Source organism: Rhipicephalus microplus, chromosome 5 (genome assembly GCF_043290135.1).
Source record: "Rhipicephalus microplus isolate Deutch F79 chromosome 5, USDA_Rmic, whole genome shotgun sequence".
In the NCBI taxonomy this organism is placed as follows: domain Eukaryota; kingdom Metazoa; phylum Arthropoda; class Arachnida; order Ixodida; family Ixodidae; genus Rhipicephalus; species Rhipicephalus microplus.
In genome coordinates, this window is record NC_134704.1 from 142,357,121 (window position 1) to 142,376,717 (window position 19,597).

The window sequence follows — 19,597 nt, forward strand, 5'->3', positions numbered from 1 at the left end:
AACCCCAAGTGCTATTTGTTCAAACAGTTCTAGATGCTTTAAATGTTAATATATTCGAGATCACACCATCTGTCAAACCAATCGGCCAAGTGCAAATAGGATTTGACGATATCTTCCCCATGAACGCTAAACACTTGCCCTCTAAATATTTGATTGGCTTATTAGAACAACACCTGTCTCAATTAGGTACTAATACAGTAATTGCAACGGATGCATCTATGAGTGGCGAGAAGGCAGGTGTGGGTATTTTTTCTCTCTCATTATTCTGGTCATTTTCATTACGCCTCCCAGATTATACACCAATATTTGAAGCGGAATTAACGGCCGTTATACTAGCTATTCGTAAACTTCCTGCGACTCATTCGACAGCTGTGATAGTGACTGACTCGTATTCCGTGTGTTCATTCTTATCATTGTCGTCGACATCAGCAGTACTAGAGACTTTTAAATCATTAATCCCAGCAAACATTCGTCTAGTGCGAATGATATGGGTGCCAGGCCATCGTAGTATATTTATAAACGAGATGGCTGACAAACTTGCGCGAACATCTCTTGATCTTCCGATTGTGCCAATCATGCCTCCTACAGCTTATGTAACAGCAGCGAGGTTTAGAAAACTTTCCCTTCTTGAAGACTCATCAAAAACCATGATACCGAATCCAGATTTCTCGCACCTGCACTTCACATGGAATAATAAATGGTGTCCCATGCGTAAATTGGAAGTCTTGGTAACAAAATTACGTTGCCGTGTACCACCTCTTAATTTCTACTTAAACAGGTCTGGTCTGGTGCCATCCCCTCTGTGCTCAAGCTGTAACGAACCTGAACATATCGACCATTTTCTTATCACATGTCACTGATTCAAAAATCAAAGAAAAAACTGCTTCGAAATTTTATTCAGAAAATTAGGAATATCACTTAATACTCCCAATATTTTGTCTTTTGGGGCCATTTCATTGGGACATAGCGACAGGAACATCTGCGGGGCTCTCTGCGAATTCATATATAATACAAGAAGATTACCTTGCTGAGTCAGCCATCAGCTCTCGAATTTTACTAGTCACACTACCACTTATTATTTAGCTGATACACTGCAATGATTCAACTTTCAGGAGAATTTCATATAACGATTCCACCACAGATATTCAACAAATTCTATTTTTTCTCTCCCCCCCCCTTTTTTTCTTTTTTTTAACATTGCGCCAAATCAATTTCACAGTCAAAACACAGTAATCATATTCCCCTAATCTAGAAAATCTATAGGTATTTACTTGCATTAACCACCGGCTTCTTGGCCAATCCCTCTTAGTGGGTGAGAGCCACAAAAGAAAGGAACAAGCAAGCAAGCAAGATCGCAGTCGGTAGTCGCAAGAGGAATGCGGGAAACGCAGTCTGCGTCAGCGTGACGACGGCGACTCTTGTACGACACCGTAAAGTCGTATTCCTGAAGTCGCAGTGCCCAACGTGCGAGGCGGCCAGAGGGATCACGCAAACCGACCAGCCAGGATAACGAATGATGATCGGTAATTATCTTAAATGGCCTCCCGTGAAGATAGCCACGGAGCTTCTGCAAAGCGAAAACAGCTGCCAGACATTCCTGTTTCGTAACTGTGTAATTGTGTTCGGATTTGCTTAGGCAATGGCTGGCATATGCCACGACATGCTCTGCGCCACCGCGACGTTGTACAAGCACCACTCCTACACCGATGCCCCTAGCGTCAATGTGGACCTCGCTCGGGTAAGATGGATCGAAGTGACGTAACAGTGGCGCTTATATGCGTTAGTACAAACTTAAGTTAGGCAAATGTGGTGTCACACTCTGGTGTGCAGTTGAAGGTCGCATCCTGTCATGAGATGCTTGTCAGCGGGTACACGATCTCCGCAAATCATTGAACAAGACGACGGAAATATGAGCATACGCCAACAAATGAAAGAAGTCTTCGTGCGGACTGCGGTGGTTTGAAAGAGCTCACTGCTTATGTCTTGCGAGGATTGGGTTTGACGCCATTCTTATCGACCAAGTGTCCCAGCACTAGAATTTGACGTTCACCAAAGCGACATTTTTCTGGAATTCAGAACCAGCCCGGCTTTTTCGATGCTGTCGAAAACAAGACTGGGCCGGTTGTTAAGTTCTTCAAACGTGCGGCCAAAGATCAAAATATCTTCAAGGTAGCACATGCATATCTCTCATTTTATACCACGTAATACTGTGTCCATAAATCGTTCAAAGGTGACAGGAGCATTAAAAGGCCAAAAGACATGCCAATAAATTCAAATAGGCCATCCGGAGTTACGAACGCAATTTTTCTTTGTCGCCGGGTTCTATAGGTATTCGCCAATAACCAGGTCGCAAATCAAGTGCTGAAAAATGTGAGGTGGCATGCAAGCAACTCTTGACGTCATCAGTCCATGGTAAGGGATATAAATCTTTCTTCGTCACAGTGTTTAGACGCCTGTAATCTACGCAGAATCTCCAGGGACCATCCTTTTTCTTGACAAGAATTACCGGGGCTGCCCACGGGCTGGACGACTCTTGCACGACACCTCTGTTCAGCATGTCCTTTACTTGTTCGGTGATAAGTTTGTGCTCAGAGGATGACACTCGGTAGGGCTTTTGGCGGATGGGGTGTGCAGAGCCGGTGTCTATTCTGTGACGAGCGCAGGACGAGGGTAATTGAAGGCGTGCATCTCCATGTTTGAAGTCGAAAGCAGCAACATGCCGGGAAAGGACCTGTACCAGCGCTTGCCGTTCTGTTGTACTGAGAGCCTTGCTGATCAAACCGAGCATTATATCTTCATTATGGCGAATATCACAAGAAGAAGAAGAGGTGGTGAAGTCAGTAACTAGTGCCGCTATCGAGCTGCATGAGGCTTCATTGAAGAGAGCTATTTTCATCCCGCGAGGAAGCACAACCCGCGTGGCAGAACAGTTCAGCGCCCACAATGTTTCTACTCCTTCTGTCATGCACACAACAGAAGAGGGTACAAGTGTGTTCTTCTTAAAACAGTTCTTGCGTAGAAGCCCGGTCAACACAAGCAGCGTCAACCGCTGTGGAAGAGACTCGAACGGGTGTCAGGCACCAAGGTGGTGCCATCACTTCATCAATCACACTAAGTGTGTTCCCGTCTTCACCACCGTAGCCATATTCGAAAAGTGGCGGGAGAAACAAATTGTTTAATGAAATTTCTCCACTACCACAGCCGACAGAAGCACCACATTGCACCAGAAAACCAATACCAAGAATGACATCGTGCGAACAACGAGACAGAACCAAAAATTCGGATACAAATACTTTCCCAGCCAATGAAACACTGACAACCCATACACCTATAGAATGAAGCTACTCGCCACCTACACCAGGAAAGGTAATAGTATCGTTCCATGAAAACATGACTTTGTGACGTAAGTGATTTCTGAAGACGAGGCTCATCACAGACAGAGTCGCCCTAGCGTCAACTAACGCCATCGTCGGCATTCCATCAATCAACACATTTACTTTATTTTTGAGCAGAGCAACAGGCAGAGGTCTATCCTGAATAGACCATCCAGCGACCTCACCGTGATTGGCCGTGGGTGCTAGTTTCCCGGCGGCGGAAAGGAAGAACGACGCAAAGGAGACGGCGAGCGACGAGAGCAGTTAAATGGTGGTGTCAAACTCGGCTCGGATGCTGGTGAATCGCTGCGTCTGGTCTCGCGTGAAAAACGGTCCCTTGGAAACAAGTCGGTCGTCCGCAGGTCGTATGAAGCACCGGGTGTTGAGGGCGAAGACATGGCTGGTGCCCTTCGTGATGGGTGGGTGGCGTTGTCGGCGACAATACCAAGCGATATGTTCAGTGGGACCGCAGTTGTAGCACACGGTAGGGTCAATACTATATTCATCGGAACAAATCCTGGGCCACTGCTGTCGGTGAGGAAGTTCGTTATCACGCGAATAATGGTTCCTGCCACTCTCTGGAATCCATTGTATTGGTCGTAAGTTGCATCTTGGTAGTAGGGTCGGTGATGTCCTTGCCGCAGCGGGACGTAGTCCGGCTCATAGTCCTGAGTATAAGAACGTGGCTGTCCTCGTCGTGATCGAGCGTCATAGGCAGGGCCTCTATTGCAGAGGCGTGGTTGATACCGAGGCGCGGCATCAGAATGCTGAATGCCGTCCACCACTCGGCGCGAGGAAAATGAAGCATCGTTTTGCTCGAACTCTTGTGGCAGGTAGGGAAATTAGTGTTTGGGTGGTGTGCCACTGACACGTACAGGCCGAGTTCTTCACGTACTATTTGCCGGATCGTTGATGCAAGATTAAGCGGGTGGTTGCCGTCGATACTAGCGATAGTGGGCACATTGGCTAGCCTGTCGAACTTTGGCGTGATGCGCCTCGTCTTTAGTTGCTCAAAAGTGCGGCAATGGCTAGTGACATCGGCGACAGATGTCAGAGTGTCTTTCGCAATGAGAAAACTGTAAACATTCTTGGCGATTCCTTTTAGGATGTGCCTGACTTTGTTTTCCTCAGACATTCCGGAGTCAATGATCCTACATAGCTTTAAACGTAATCAATCTAGGTCGTGCAAGTTTCGCCTGGCACTCGCGCGCGTTGCTTTAGCGTCTGTTCTGTTCTTTTCTTTTTTGTTGTATGGTCGCGGAAATGCTCTTCGATTTCAGAAACGAATCTGTCCCACGTCGTTGGCGTTTACTCGCGAGTCTTTTACCACATTAACTCAGTATCCGTCAGAAAGAACGCGACGTACGAGAGCTGAGAAGCGGCATCCCATTTGTTGGCGGCACTCACCCTTTTGTAATGGATGAGCCAAGCCTCGAAGTCTTCATCTGGTCTTCCGGTGAAGGGACGAGCACCTCTCAGTTGTGGAGCCGAATTTGTCAGCGCAGAAGTTGAGAGGGGTCGATGTTCATCTGCGTTGTGAGACATGTCCGGCCCAGATGAATTCAGTGGGAGTCCAGTAAGGCGAGAGCTCCGTTGAAGAACTTGTGGTTCAACCTCCGTCTTTGGGTGTCGATTACCCAGCACGTCCACCACAACTGCTACAGCGAGTTGTGATGAAATGATTTTATTTAGAAGAGGTGAGCGATGGCCGTTCGTGGTAACGCACTGCAATCTTGCCAAGCCTCCACGTCTTCCTCTCTTTTTCTTCTCTGCTTTTCACATGTCCGTTACAATATATTGCTTATCTAGTTTATTTATCAATGGACAATGTAGTACATCCAAGACGGCACAAATATGCTATCCGGCGATTAAAGCCATCCCCTTTTACGGCCGGAACATGCCACAGCGTAGAAATAAGGCAATACTTTTAAGCCTTGTCACACACTTCGGGTGAGGCCCCGCCGATCCAACATCGACGTGCGGCAGACTCGCAGGCTTCCACTTTACGCTTCGGCCTGCGACGCCTAAAAGGCCTCGAAGTGGCACATTTCGAATTTATTTGCGGGTTGGTCGACCCGTGCGGGGTTGCACGTGTGGTGATGTGTGGGCCTGACCGACGCACTCATAGAGCAGACACGGAGTTTGATTACACATAAACAAGTATTTAATTGAAACAATGGCAAAGGCAGGAGATTACAAAAAATAACAAAGGAGGGAAACTGATACGCGCGATGAAAAGAACAGCTAGATAACACAATATGCTAAAAGAACACCACAAGAGGTACAAGCACAGGCCAATACGCGGAATGTTAATAAAATACGACAAAATGGAAATCAGAAAAGAGCGATACAAGGAAATAATTACACGAGAATCATGATGGCGCTTTTGAATTTCAACGTGCGACGCAGCGCACACAACTACAAATGTTTAAAGAAAAAAAAAGGCTGGTTAAAATAAATTAACGGTTTAAAAAAAAGTCACAATAAAAAGTTCCATACGGACCAGGCCAGCTCTTGGTGCACGTAGGGGAGTTGACGGGTGCCGCTGAAGGTCTCGCCGGCTTGGTATACGACGAGGGTGCCCGGAATTGCAGCCGTCTCAATACGTTGCGCGGGTCACTCCGTGCTCGCCGCCTACGCGAGACTCGCGACACCGACGACCGCACTTGTTGCTGGCTGTACGTCAACTGCTCTTCCGATGCAGTTCAAACCTCCTCAGGGGCGTACACGTGCTCCCGTCTCATCTGGGAGTAATTTTTCTTGTTTAGATCGCCGGTGCCCCTTCCGGTACCGGTGCAGTGAAGACGAGCCGGCGCCACGCTGGGTCGTTATAGTCGCCGGATGTCGTCCCCCAACACAAAAGCGCCCTTCCTTGGTAGGTGTGGCCCGCGGATGCTCCGAAAATTGGAGTCGTTTGTGACATAGCCCACTTCTTAAGAATATTACTGCGTAATATTCAAGAAAATCACAAACGCACAATGTTCGTGAGCTTTCAGTGTTCCGGTTGTCCACCAATGCGTTTTCTTTTTCGCGCGCACCATTTCTCTGACGTGGACGACACCGCAGAGAACACCTTACACACTACGCTTCACGGTCACCATACGATGAATGTCATAACCCGCGCACCACGACACGGACACACACATGAAACGCGAAGAAACACACACTGCTAGAATTGATGGAGCTGCATTCGAAGCACCCTTCGGGCCATCATGACACTGATCACAAGATAATCACAACACATAATTCTTCCAATGCCACGGGGAAAAAAAAAATACCGAGCACTTCTAAATCAAAGTGATACAGAAAGGGTTCTAACGAAATTAAGAAGGTACGAAGTATTCATGTATGCAAAAAACTTAAAAAATGCGGCCTTATGGCATGAATAAAACATAAAACCAAATAAAGCGAATGTCAAAGGCCGCTATAGGTGACGCGATCATCTGCGTTTCATTGAACCTAAGTACGCGCAGGCCTCTTCATCGCCGACTCAACTCATGTAATCTGCCCCTACAATCTCTGAACCTTTTATGTGTTTCAAAATCGAATGGCAGAAATGAACATTATTTCAGACAATATCTCATTAGCCTTGAAGGTTACGTTTACGTTTCTATGTACATATACGTAACTTTTATCCGTGCTCGAGGTGGTCGCGCTCTTGGGGGAGCCGTTCGAAGCCACCAGGGCAGACAAAAGAGTGTACGGCCGCCACATGGACGCCTGTTTTTCGTTAGTCTACCCTGTGGCAGCAAGCCATCGTCGACACCGCGTTCTGCGGAAATAGGCCTTGCAACCACGTCGCGTCGTCTAGCCATAATGCGCTCCTTCCCCGTGCATTCCGCTCCCCGAACACAAGAATGGAGTGGTGGGGGTCGGCTCCTCCGAGCAGCAGGTACAATCGCCTGCCTCAACCCCCTACCCTTCGGGTGGTTTGGGGCATGGGGACGTGCTCGCCTCACGAATGTCACCATGCGCAAACGAATCTTTCGTTGCTTTGTGTCACGTTTGGGGCCTCTCATTTGCTTGAGTTTTCTTACAGCCTTGGCTGCTTTCTGTACCTTTCGGCGTCTTTTTCGTTTGGCACATTTTCTTGTGCACTTTTTTAGAGCATCTGCTTCCATCAAATCTTGAGCATAACTACTCTTGTTGGTCTGAATTGATACACTGTGAACACAGCCGGGATTATTTCTTCTTGAATCAATGCTATCCTCACTTGAGGACAGCTTAACCGGCTCCTGAACAATGCAAATGGATTCCTCAGGGCTGCGCCGCTCGCACCTGAAAGAACTATCTACAATTGCACCGTCTAGTCCACAATGCACTTCAGCACATGGCTTTGACCCTATGTAATTACAGGGGTTCTCGCCTCCCGATCTGGTAGTACTGCGGACTTCAGTGTCAGCCGCCATAGAGACGAACATACATGGTGGCTGTGGCGAGTCACCAGCAGAGGGTTTTTCTGTACCATTTGAACCCTGCCGGCACAGCTCCTCGTCACCATGTCTCCAGCTTTCATTGGCCCCTTGGGCCACAAAAGCGCTTTCTACAGCTAACACATTGGGTTCAGGAATGAATCTACTGTCCGCCTCCCAAGTACTACCGGCCTGCCCGGCCTTCGCCGGCTCTACACATTCGGGCTCTTTGCATCTTTTATGCATTACATCAAAAGCCTCAAACTCGCGCCGCCTGCTTTGAATCTTCAGGCGCAGTTTCTCAACGTACTCATGGTACGACTGTGCCAACTTGTTCGGGGCATGGACGGTCGTGCTATTAGATATTTCAGAGCCTGAGCAGGGGTCCGCCTGCGTAGCACACAGTGTCAAGCGCTCTTTTTCCTTCTGAATTCTAAGCCTTGAATTTTCTCGCTCCTGTTCCATCAAAAATTCCAGATGTTGCCTGTACCTAATGCGTTCGGCATCGCGCTCCTCTTTGAGTCTATTTCGTTCTTTTTCGACGAAATTATATAACTCCTTGCCTACAAAGCCAAAGGCTTTGCCCTGTTCAATTAGCTTATCAAACTCCGTGTTGTCGATTGCTATAAACAGTTGACAACCAACAAAGCAATAACAGAACGGCTACATACTGAACGCTCAGAGTTACGTCAGTCTCCCAGACATCACCACGCGGTCGGCCAGTCCTGTCGCGCGGACGCCAGATAATGTCACACACTTCGGGTGAGGCCCCGCCGATCCAACATCGACGTGCGGCAGACTCGCAGGCTTCCACTTTACGCTTCGGCCTGCGACGCCTAAAAGGCCTCGAAGTGGCACATTTCGAATTTATTTGCGGGTTGGTCGACCCGTGCGGGGTTGCACGTGTGGTGATGTGTGGGCCTGACCGACGCACTCATAGAGCAGACACGGAGTTTGATTACACATAAACAAGTATTTAATTGAAACAATGGCAAAGGCAGGAGATTACAAAAAATATCAAAGGAGGGAAACTGATACGCGCGATGAAAAGAACAGCTAGATAACACAATATGCTAAAAGAACACCACAAGAGGTACAAGCACAGGCCAATACGCGGAATGTTAATAAAATACGACAAAATGGAAATCAGAAAAGAGCGATACAAGGAAATAATTACACAAGGATCATGATGGCGCTTTTGAATTTCAACGTGCGACGCAGCGCACACAACCACAAATGTTTAAAGAAAAAAAAAGGCTGGTTAAAATAAATTAACGGTTTAAAAAAAAAGTCACAATAAAAAGTTCCATACAGACCAGGCCAGCTCTTGGTGCACGTAGGGGAGTTGACGGGTGCCGCTGAAGGTCTCGCCGGCTTGGTATACGACGAGGGTGCCCGGAATTGCAGCCGTCTCAATACGTTGCGCGGGTCACTCCGTGCTCGCCGCCTACGCGAGACTCGCGACACCGACGACCGCACTTGTTGCTGGCTGTACGTCAACCGCTCTTCCGATGCAGTTCAAACCTCCTCAGGGGCGTACACGTGCTCCCGTCTCATCTGGGAGTAATTTTTCTTGTTTAGATCGCCGGTGCCCCTTCCGGTACCGGTGCAGTGAAGACGAGCCGGCGCCACGCTGGGTCGTTATAGTCGCCGGATGTCGTCCCCCAACACAAAAGCGCCCTTCCTTGGTAGGTGTGGCCCACGGATGCTCCGAAAATTGGAGTCGTTTGTGACAAGCCTTCTCGAGAAGAATAAGATACAACTTCACGGAAGCTGTTCTCGAAGTGTCATCTGAAAGAGTTCTCAGTTCGTTTCGGCAGAGCGCGCTCACTTGCTATACAAAAGGCAGTGACCTGTGATGTTTGCTCTCGACCGCATTGCGCTGAAGTGCATTCCGTACCTCTCATTAGGGTGAAGAGTTGTGAAAAGTTTGAGACATCAAAACGACGCTGCAGAAAATGAGCCGCAATTTGGGGCGTGCAGGTCACCAAATTCCAGCCCATCAGCTCTGGCTGAAATGGACATTCCATTTCATGAGCAAATCTAGAAGAGCTCCCCTATAAAGTGATGTATTTTTTGTCCCGATTCCCCTTTTGGATTTAAATGAAACACTAACGGCGGCACCCCACAACAATTGCATGGTGGTGGCGCCACGGGCACTCTTGAAACTTCGGTGGGGTGCAAGCAGCTTGAGCAAAAATAGGCGGTGGTCCGTCGTGGCGACGTGCATCTCTACCCAATAGTAATCTCTCTTTCGATGTGATGCTGCGATGACATCTGACGTAACATTTATCCAAGCACAGGCCTGCGCCCTCCATCGTCATATCCATTCACAATAACAGCGAGCCCCACTACGAGCTGATGCGGTCATTACTGATGTTCTCAAAAGTTTGAGGGCCCCTTCAAAACGATACCTCTTAAGTTCCGGCGCTACATCTATACTGCGTATATATTTCGAACACTGCTCATCTATGTATACAAAATATTGAAGGTAAATCTTCGATTTCCACATTCAGCAGGTTGTATTAGGCCTATTCCTGTTCCTGTACAAATAGAGAGGTACTGGTCCATATGACATTCTAAATGTCTTTGCAAAATTTCACGATGTACTCGTAAGTAAACTCCTTTTCCTTATATATTTAATAGTCACTTTGCCTAGGCCCCCTTCACATCGCACAAAATTGCAATGGTAGCTTCTGAGTACTAAGTCATTGCAAGGCCTTTACACCAGACTTGGAATTGACGATGCTTCTGTAGTAACGAACTTGTGGTTGCCTGGTTACTCTTGGTCCAGTTATAATGAGGCCACCTATCTAGACTTCCAAGGGCTCCCACGTTTACGGCTTCGGTGTTCTAGGCTAATGTACCCTGATAATCCGGTGGAAACAATACAATTCGTATTGGCGCTCGCACTTCGGCTTATTTTGACTCGAAGTCTGTAATCTCCCAACGGCGGATATCGCGAGTTCCCACGAAAGATGGAGGGTCTGCGATATTGGGCTGTAAATGCAAACCCTATCCGGCATGTAGTTTACGTTCCGTACACATTTACGTTCTGCGAAGGCCCACGCATGCTCAGATTGATTCCGGCACCCTGTAACAGGATAACGCATATATTTGTATAATATAAAATCCCTAATAACGTTAACTTACACATCAGACTTTCGCAGATGACCGCTTGCTTGTACGACAGAACTAAAGCATGTGACAAGGTAAAAACACCTAATAAGTGGCTAACGCATGCGCAGGCAGGCAAATTGTGTTACCTGCAAAAGCGGTTTTCTTCAATATAAGAAAAATTCGTGTTGTCGCTTTCCTACAACAAACGGTTTCCTGCTACACAAAAATTCTCAGTATAAAAATTGAGTTCCCCCGTTAGGTTGAAAAGATACATTGTAACGTAATACGAACTAAACCTTGCAGGCCTGTTCAGAGTCTGTTCACGCGTATATCTCCAAAACGCTGGCTTGAGGGAATATGGCCGCTCCATGGAGTGAAATGTCTTTCGTGAGGTCAGCCTTTTGAATACAAGGCGGTGAGAGCACACCGCGCAGAAATGCGTGTGTGTAGCTTGGTTATGTTTGCCCCGGTAGAGTGGGTGCCAGCGCTCATGACCGCGCCCATGCACTCAATAATCACACTTGCTGCTCAATTAACGCAGTCCTCCCCTCCTTCATACCCCAGCGTCCCTTCATCTTCCGTCGGGCGAAAAAAGTTCTGGAGGAGAGCTTGAGGATAGCTTATTTTTCTCTCCGAAACCTTTCCTCCTCATGCTTCTTCACCCTTAGGCCATCAAAGAACCTTTGCATGCTTTTCTTTGCAAAAAAAAAATGCCTGGTTGTCCTTGACAAAACGTTTTTATTATTTTTTGCGTCAAGAAAAACATCATCACTACCCTTTATGCCCATCGATTATCGTATATAATGTAGTTGGAAGTTTTAATAATAATGGTAATTATTATTGTTATTATTTTTATTATTATTATTATTATTATTATTATTATTATTATTATTATTATTATTATTATTATTATTATTATTATTATTATTATTATTATTATTATTATTATTATTATTATTATTATTATTATTATTATTATTATTATTATTATTATATCCGGGGCCTTACGTCCCAGAACCACGATATGATTGTAACAGATACCGAGGACTCCGGAAATTCGCCATAATTTTCTTAACGTGCAATGAACCTGCACATAAGAAGGCACTCTAGCATTTCGCCTCCGTTGAAATGCTTGGCCGGAGTCGCGCCCGCGACCTTCAGGCGAGCAACGAAACACCGTAACCACCACTCCACCGCAGTGGACTAAGTTACAAAATTAGAAGCTGCCGCACTTTATTTATTTCCCGGTCATCTCCTCTCTCAGGTCATCGATCAAATTCAAACAGCCATAACTTGAACCAACGTCGCCGTCCATGGCTCATAACACAAAAAGTTCCATTTCGCGGCTCCTCGACGTAGGACAAATTATAATCATATTAGGAAACTGAGTAACTAAACAAATAAATAAGTAAATAAACTGGTTTTGTGTCTGGCTGTCAGACCCAAATGCTAGCTAAATCGTTCAGCAAGACGTAAAATACTATGGTCACGAATTTATTGTGCCTAAGTAAAGGAGTTCGCCCCGACTCAGATGTGCCAGCATCTCGTTCGGTCATTCAAGATATAGTCCTGTTGTCGCCATGTCGGCAGGGCGTGAAGCCACCGATGGCCACGAGACTCAGGTTGGCGCGCCTGGCGAGTAGCGGCGCTGCGAGTCCCACCGCGTGGTTTTGTCTTATCGGACGAGGCACGTCCTCGTAGACGCTGCTCATCCGCACCAGTGCTGCCATCTTGAGGAAGTAAGCGCACTGCTCGAGCCGCTTCCAGGAGAAGGAGCTACATGCGTCAGTTAGGCATCGATCACGTTTAAGTCAAGTACTCATCAGCGCGCTTTGCAGATGCGCCGCAATTACTCTAAGAAAAAAAAAAGAGGCTTCATAATCGCTGTAGCAATAAATAGCGTCTTTGCTAATTTCACGGTGATGTACTGGTCATCATTTCACGGTCCTTCCATGGTCATCTGATACAACCCATACTTCAAGTTGTTTATGACATTTACAGCGTTGCCTTCTGTTACGCGAAGCCACGGCGCAGCCACAGCGGGTTCTTTGTTACTTCTCTCACACCTTTACAGAGGGATTTCATGACCAGTCAAAGAAGGGGTTGTACACCATGTAACTTAAGTTTCAGGCAAGGTACAAATACAAGCGAATATTGTTTCGTAAATTCGGACAGTGCAATATATAAGCCCGAACACAGCTCAGCGCTGCATGTTTCTTTAGGTATTTGTACCAAACGTTTTCGAAAGTACTACCAACAGTTCATTCGGCAGTAACTTCTGCGTGCCACACGTTGAAGAGCTTGCGAGCATCTATTGCAAGGGTCTCAAAGTTACTTCAGGTGGCGAGCCACGGTCACGCAATTTAGTCCCACGGGGGTCGAAAATTTGTGAAGAAGGTTGGAAATTGATGTAGGAAAGAGTTTTGCCGGATTTATAACGAAAGTGTCAGCTAACGAAGCCATTTCAAAGTCGGCATTTTCCATGTGCTATACACGGGTCACTTCTGAAGAGCTCTTCACGCAAATCTTTGAAAAACATCACTACTGTTCTGCAGACAGACTGCAGTATGGATGCCGATTCCTAGATATCTAATTTTTGTTCCACAGTTGCGCTTTAGTACATGGTAACCAAACGGGGGGGGGGGGGGGCTCAAGAAAGGAATAACTAAAACTAGTAACATTTATGCAGCTCGTGGACAAAATTCCTGGGGAAGATATTGAGGTGAAGACCGTCTAGTGCGCAATGGGCTGCTAGAGAGGGGTCTCCGTGTTTGAGACACCTTATCCATGGCATGATGATTGTCTATACAATTTCTGAGGAATAATATGTGTGAAATAAAGTTCTGCAATTAATAAATTCAAGAATAACTAGCTATGTACGGTCAAGTAGTAGTTGTTTTGTACTGTACAAACGCAAGCTCTCGCAAGAGGCTGCCTGCAACGCAATAACTAAAGGTATGAACAACAGCTATAGGCCAGCATTGCTTTCCTAGGGAAGTTCGGCCCTAACACACTTTTTTTTCTGTACTACGGAGCACAAACGTATACCAGACAGCATTGGTATATTTTCTCACAATTTCATTGGTTCTTTTTTTTCATCCTAGTTTGAAGAAGACGAAACATTTCTGGCAAGGTAATTGTGTTTTTGAATATTTGGTTGCTTTATTGCATCAATTTTCATTTGTTACGTTAATTCAGCGCTCTTGTAGTCACTATTACGTAGAGTTCAAACGTTCATAGAATAAATCTGCAGCCTTGCAGCCAACCAAATCTGACTTCCGGTGGTGTATGACAAACATTTAAATTTGTGATCTAACAGCATGAACAGCATAGTGCATTGATTGTACATAATCTGAGTCATCGATTTCTATTTGCTTGTTCTAATTTGAACATAAGGCCTTCAGACTAAGATCACGTCTTCGTTACCATACTTCAAACGGGAGCAGAAACACCTGCCGACTCACGTGTTCGGTACGTCCCATCGTCCTGTGTCAGTATTGGGGACTGCTTTGACGTGTCCGAACACGTCACCGGGAACGGCTGACAGGCGACGCATCCACTCCAGCAGGTCCACTGCGTTTACCACCGCGTCGTCACGGGCCCAGAACACAATCCGCGCATTGTGGGCGTACTCGGGCGCCCACTCCAGCATCATGGCTCGGGTCGAGGAGAGCTCGAACGATTCGATCGCCATGTCCAAATGCTCGTCTGACTCATTCTGGAGAGGCCGATGGAAAATGTCGTGTCCTCACAAAGTTCTTCAACTGGTGACGGGCACCATTGTGGAAATGCTAAGAAGCCTACTTGGCTAAGAAACCGGGGCTACTTATATATATGGCTTATCAAAAACGAGTTACTTGAAAGTGAGGCCGTACTGGCACCATTGTGAAAACGCAAAGAAACCAAGACTACGTTTATACAGTGTGTCCCACGTAACTTTACCCAGAGTTTAAAAATATGCCGGAACACGTAATTATGACGCGAAAATTTTTTGTGTTCTCAAATATTGTTTAATTAGATATTTTCAATTACCTAACTTTTCAATAAACGAAGATCGATAAAAACTTCAATGAGAAAGTTGTAGTGTTTTTTTGCTAATTGCGAAAGCCCGCGAATATACAAAAATACCACGTAACAAACCCGCTCGCACGTCAATGCGCACGATGATGCTAGTGCTCCCTAACGTTCCGCGTACGAACGACACGCTTCCCTCACACCGCTTCATGACAACGAGAAGCAGTCGCCGCGGTTATCGTTTTTGTGGCCGATAGCAAAACGTGTTCATCGTAAAACCACTACCATCGTTGCGGCCCTGGCGAGACAGCACATTGGGGCAAATGCTATGGTACTTCGTAGGCGGAACGTTAGGGAGCACTAAAATCATTGCGCGCACTGACGCACGAGTGGGTTTGTCACGTGGTATTTTTGTATTTTGCGGGCATTTGTAATTAGCAAAAAAAACTAACATTTAACAGATATAAAGTTTAAAACTGTCTAGTCAGACGTTTTTCAAACTGATGTACAATTTTCTCACTGAAAATTTTTCATCCATTTTTATTTCTTGAAAAGTTAGGTAATTAAAAATATTCAATTAACCAATATTTGAGAACACAAAAAAATATCTGACTAACTCCAGGCAACGATGAGAAACATGCATTTTGTCGCGTCGTGATAACGTGTTCCAGCATATTTTTAAACTCTGGCTTAAGTTACGTGGGCACCCTGTATATAGGTTATCAAGATCGAGTTACTTGAAACTGAGGCCGTATATTTCACAAGGACTATCCTTGTCGTTCTCCCCTCGTACCCCACCTTTAGTTACGTGCTTCAATTTCCAAGTAACGTGAATGTTGAACTCGCATCTTAGTAATTTGGTCATGACATAAAGTTTTCTAAACACGTTCGGCTAATTTCTTCCATGGCACCACGCTTTGAGTTGGAGAGCTATGACGCACTTCGTCCTGCGACATCGAAGCGCGAGCAACAATATCCCGCTGATTTCTGGCCACGTCACTTCGACAGCTTTCGTCGGCGCCTACGAGCCTTGTTTTGTTTTGGTTTTGTTTTTGTAACAGATAACGTCGTGCTGTTTTCAACTGGGAACTGAAGATCTCGCCGAGCGCCCCCATGTACGGTGCCGTGTGCTGGCTTCATGACACCAATCGTATCACGATAACTAACAAGTGGAACGAACCACAAGATATTATTACGTTGGGTCACAAGTCATAGCAAACGAACGGCGCACAGAGTTATTATTTTCACTGATCTATTTAAAAATATTTGTAAACAGCACCTAAATCTAGATATTAACTAGTTTCGGGCATATTTTACTGCATTTGTTGGATACATTTTCTAGCCGGCGGCTATCATGTAAGTTCTACGCTACTCATAATGCACGCTCTTAACACGTGCTGCGCACCAGTGATGTGGGCAGCCCATTCACGGCCTTCAAAAGTGGTGGCCGTGGCACGGCCCCGACACTCGTCGACAGACCACTGTGCGCGCATGAGGGGTACGCTCCACCGGGTGAAGGTTTAGAGGAAGTACGTGAACCCGTGCTATTTTATCGTGCAGCTTTTGCATAATGTTAGTCTAAATAAATGCTGATTCATGAGTTCAGTCGGTGACGTGATTTATTCGGCAGCAAGACGCCGAGAACACTTCATGTTTTAACAAGGTAACTACTAAGCCACCTTTGTTATCATGCGCTTCGTAGATACCGCAATATATTACGCCGTTATTGCCAGATGCTACGCAAATTTGACCAACTTTCATTTTCTTGAATACGTCGGAATTGCAGTTTCTTGTTATGTGTTGCGCACATGCAAACGAATAAAAGGCCACTATATATTGAGTACAAAACATCCATTATTTACCAACTTATGAGCCTACTAAGCTGCATATGGTGTGCCATCCAAAGCTGGGAACGTAAATATTTTTCAAGCTGCGGTTAGAGTAGATATTGAGTACGTAGAACTCTTGATATTCTGTGTTAGTTTTCGTGTGTGCACTCGTTCGTGATCCCTTCGTGCCTCAAAGTACGTTGTTGCTGTCTGTACTTGCTTACTATGGTCCGCCTCAGAGTAACAGTGAATACAGTGCACGGCTTCTGACCCACCAGTTGCGAATTCGATATCGGATGTGGTGGTCACGTTTCGATGGAGACGAAATGGTAAACGCCCGTGTGCCATGCGATGTCATTGCATGTTATAGAACACCAGATGTTCGAAATCTCCCGAGCCCTCCACTACAGCGTCTCTCATATTCATATGATGGTTTTGGGACGTAATATCTCAGATATTTATTATTATTATTATTATTATTATTATTATTATTATTATTATTATTATTATTATTATTATTATTATTATTATTATTATTATTATTATTATTATTATTATTATTATTATTATTATTATTATTATTATTATTATTGCTTACGATGGTAATCAATTCAAGCAATCAGCAGTTAATAATTACTGTACATAGATAATGTAGTTCCCCTTGTTTTTTATTTCTTTTTAGTTATGCTTTTGCAATAAAACCAACTTCACATTGCAGTGAACACGCACGTATAAACAAGATGGGCATAAACCTCTAGTTGGCTAATTGCATTTCAGTAGAACAGTATTTCTCAGCGATTGGATTCTCGGGGACCTATTGTGGGCAAGTAGAAGAGATGACGGGCCCATAGCAATGAAAGAAAGAGGGGGGGGGGTAAAAAATGAACATATCATGGAGCATGAAATAGGCTACTTCGGCTTTTTTTCTCACAAAGATTTGTCTAGCTAAACTTCCAGAACCGTTCGATCTCAACAGCTTGTCAATAATTTGTTTGTTCTGCAGCAACCTTTATTATGTTTGCAGCTATATTCGTTCTTCAATTATGCACATGTGGAACAGGTATGCTTGTGTGCATCTGTCGTAGGAAACTGCAACAAAGGCTTCACAACTATCTCGTGGTGAAAGGGAAACATAAGTCGGCTCCTTTACAGTGCAGTAATGTTATGCTGCAAAGCAGACCAACACTATGGAAGGGGTTGCTGTTCAGGGACATACTAACGCGCCACCATACAACTTTTTTTTTTCGATAAAAGCTTTCACAGAGCTCTAAAATGGCCTCGCAGGCCCCTGGGATGGCTTCGTGGTACACCATATAAGAACTACTGTGGTAGAGTAAGAGTGGTTACTCAGTTGCTAGTGTGGTTACCAGCAATATACGAACGGCCTTAACCCCTCAAAGTTGCGCTATTCACTAACCAGGCCAACAAATTTTGCTAAGCTACCTTTCACTACTTTCGCTTACGAAGATGTTGGTGCTTTTTGTGACTAGTATAAGCTTTGAGTGCGTAATTAGTGAATAGGTACACGTTTGTTTTTGTAAGTGTAATCCTAAGTGGCCTAACACGTAACAACTACTCATTTACCGTTTCAATCATGTCGCCGTATGCTCGGTTGTCACTTTACTGAAAAATTCAAAAATAGTTATGCTACTCCACTCGTCTGGGAAATAACTGCGTGAGGCTGCCAAACTTTCAGAGCCCCTACGGTCTCGCAGATCTCGTACAGTCTTTCAAACAATCAGATGACGTCTTACAATGACTTCACGGATCACCAAAATTCGTGAAGTGATCATGACGTAACGCGCCGTTACACATAAACGTCATGTGATGACTTAATCAATTAGCATTGTCAATCGACCTCGGACCCATGCAGTGTAACTACACCCGAGGGGCAAAAAGCTACAATAGAGAGCGTTGGATTGTTGGAATTAACCGAAACGTCGATACAACTTATCACGACGATGTAATTTATTGCATGCCGGTCTTACTGCAGCTCTTTCACTTGCCTAACGCGTGCTCCCAGGTTTTGTAAATATATTACCACGTGTATCAGAGGATATCGCCTTCAAATGCATAGAGAGGGTGAAATCCATGATCTTTCCCTCGATGTACTCTAAGAAGACATGATTGATTGCGTAGGAAACTGAAATACGCAAACACAAGTGCAAGAGGAGTGACACAGAAAACCTCACTATTCTTTGCCAGAAATCCTTGGCAAAGAGGTAAATGTTCTGCCTTTCTAGAGATTATTCACTTATGGTGAGTCACGAATATATTTCTCCCTGCCCTATCGCATTCGACAAGCCAGCTAGTCGAAACATCGGCTCCTGCACACCCCTTGTTTAAGAATGTTTTATTTCAATAAAACATTCTTAGCTTCCACCTTCCCGTGATTCTTCTTTTTTTTACTCCTTATAAGTCATATGGTTAAAAATATATGTACATTTCGAACAGGAGTCAGCCACATGCAGCCTGCTGGCTCCATGACTCCCACGAGGCAGTAATATGTGGCCCCCCGAAACGACGTTAGTACCCTTGTCGATTCCTGTATGAAGTCATATATGGTAGGTATCACCTCAACATGAACTTGAAAGAAACAATTGAAAATTTGCTTCCACTTGGCGTTGTGCCCCTAATTCTCACTTAAAGTTGAGATGAAGCTTAACCAGAAGGTTAGCCAGTACTGTACATTATTTTCAATTCAGCCAAATCTACGCATTTGCACGAAGTGAATCATGACGAGAGGGAAAAGATCTGAGTATCGTATCGGTGAGTCACCGTATGTTGCCCAGGCGTTGCATCATGTAATACAAATAAAAGAGCATAGAGAAATATAAGCTTGTTTTGC

The 19,597-nt window shown here is 45.2% G+C and overlaps 1 protein-coding gene across 1 annotated transcript in view; it reads right to left on the reverse strand.

The window, feature by feature from the left end:
- Window positions 1-11,779: 11,779 nt before the first annotated feature.
- Window positions 11,780-19,597, reverse strand: part of LOC142817946 (uncharacterized) — a 30,377-nt gene continuing 22,559 nt past the window's right edge. The window contains exons 5-6 of the mRNA XM_075895989.1: window positions 14,371-14,624; window positions 11,780-12,682 (exon numbers count right to left, since the gene is read on the reverse strand). Coding sequence (XP_075752104.1) covers window positions 12,463-12,682; window positions 14,371-14,624 — 474 coding nt within the window. The 3' untranslated portion in view covers window positions 11,780-12,462. The remainder of the gene's footprint in view (window positions 12,683-14,370; window positions 14,625-19,597) is intronic.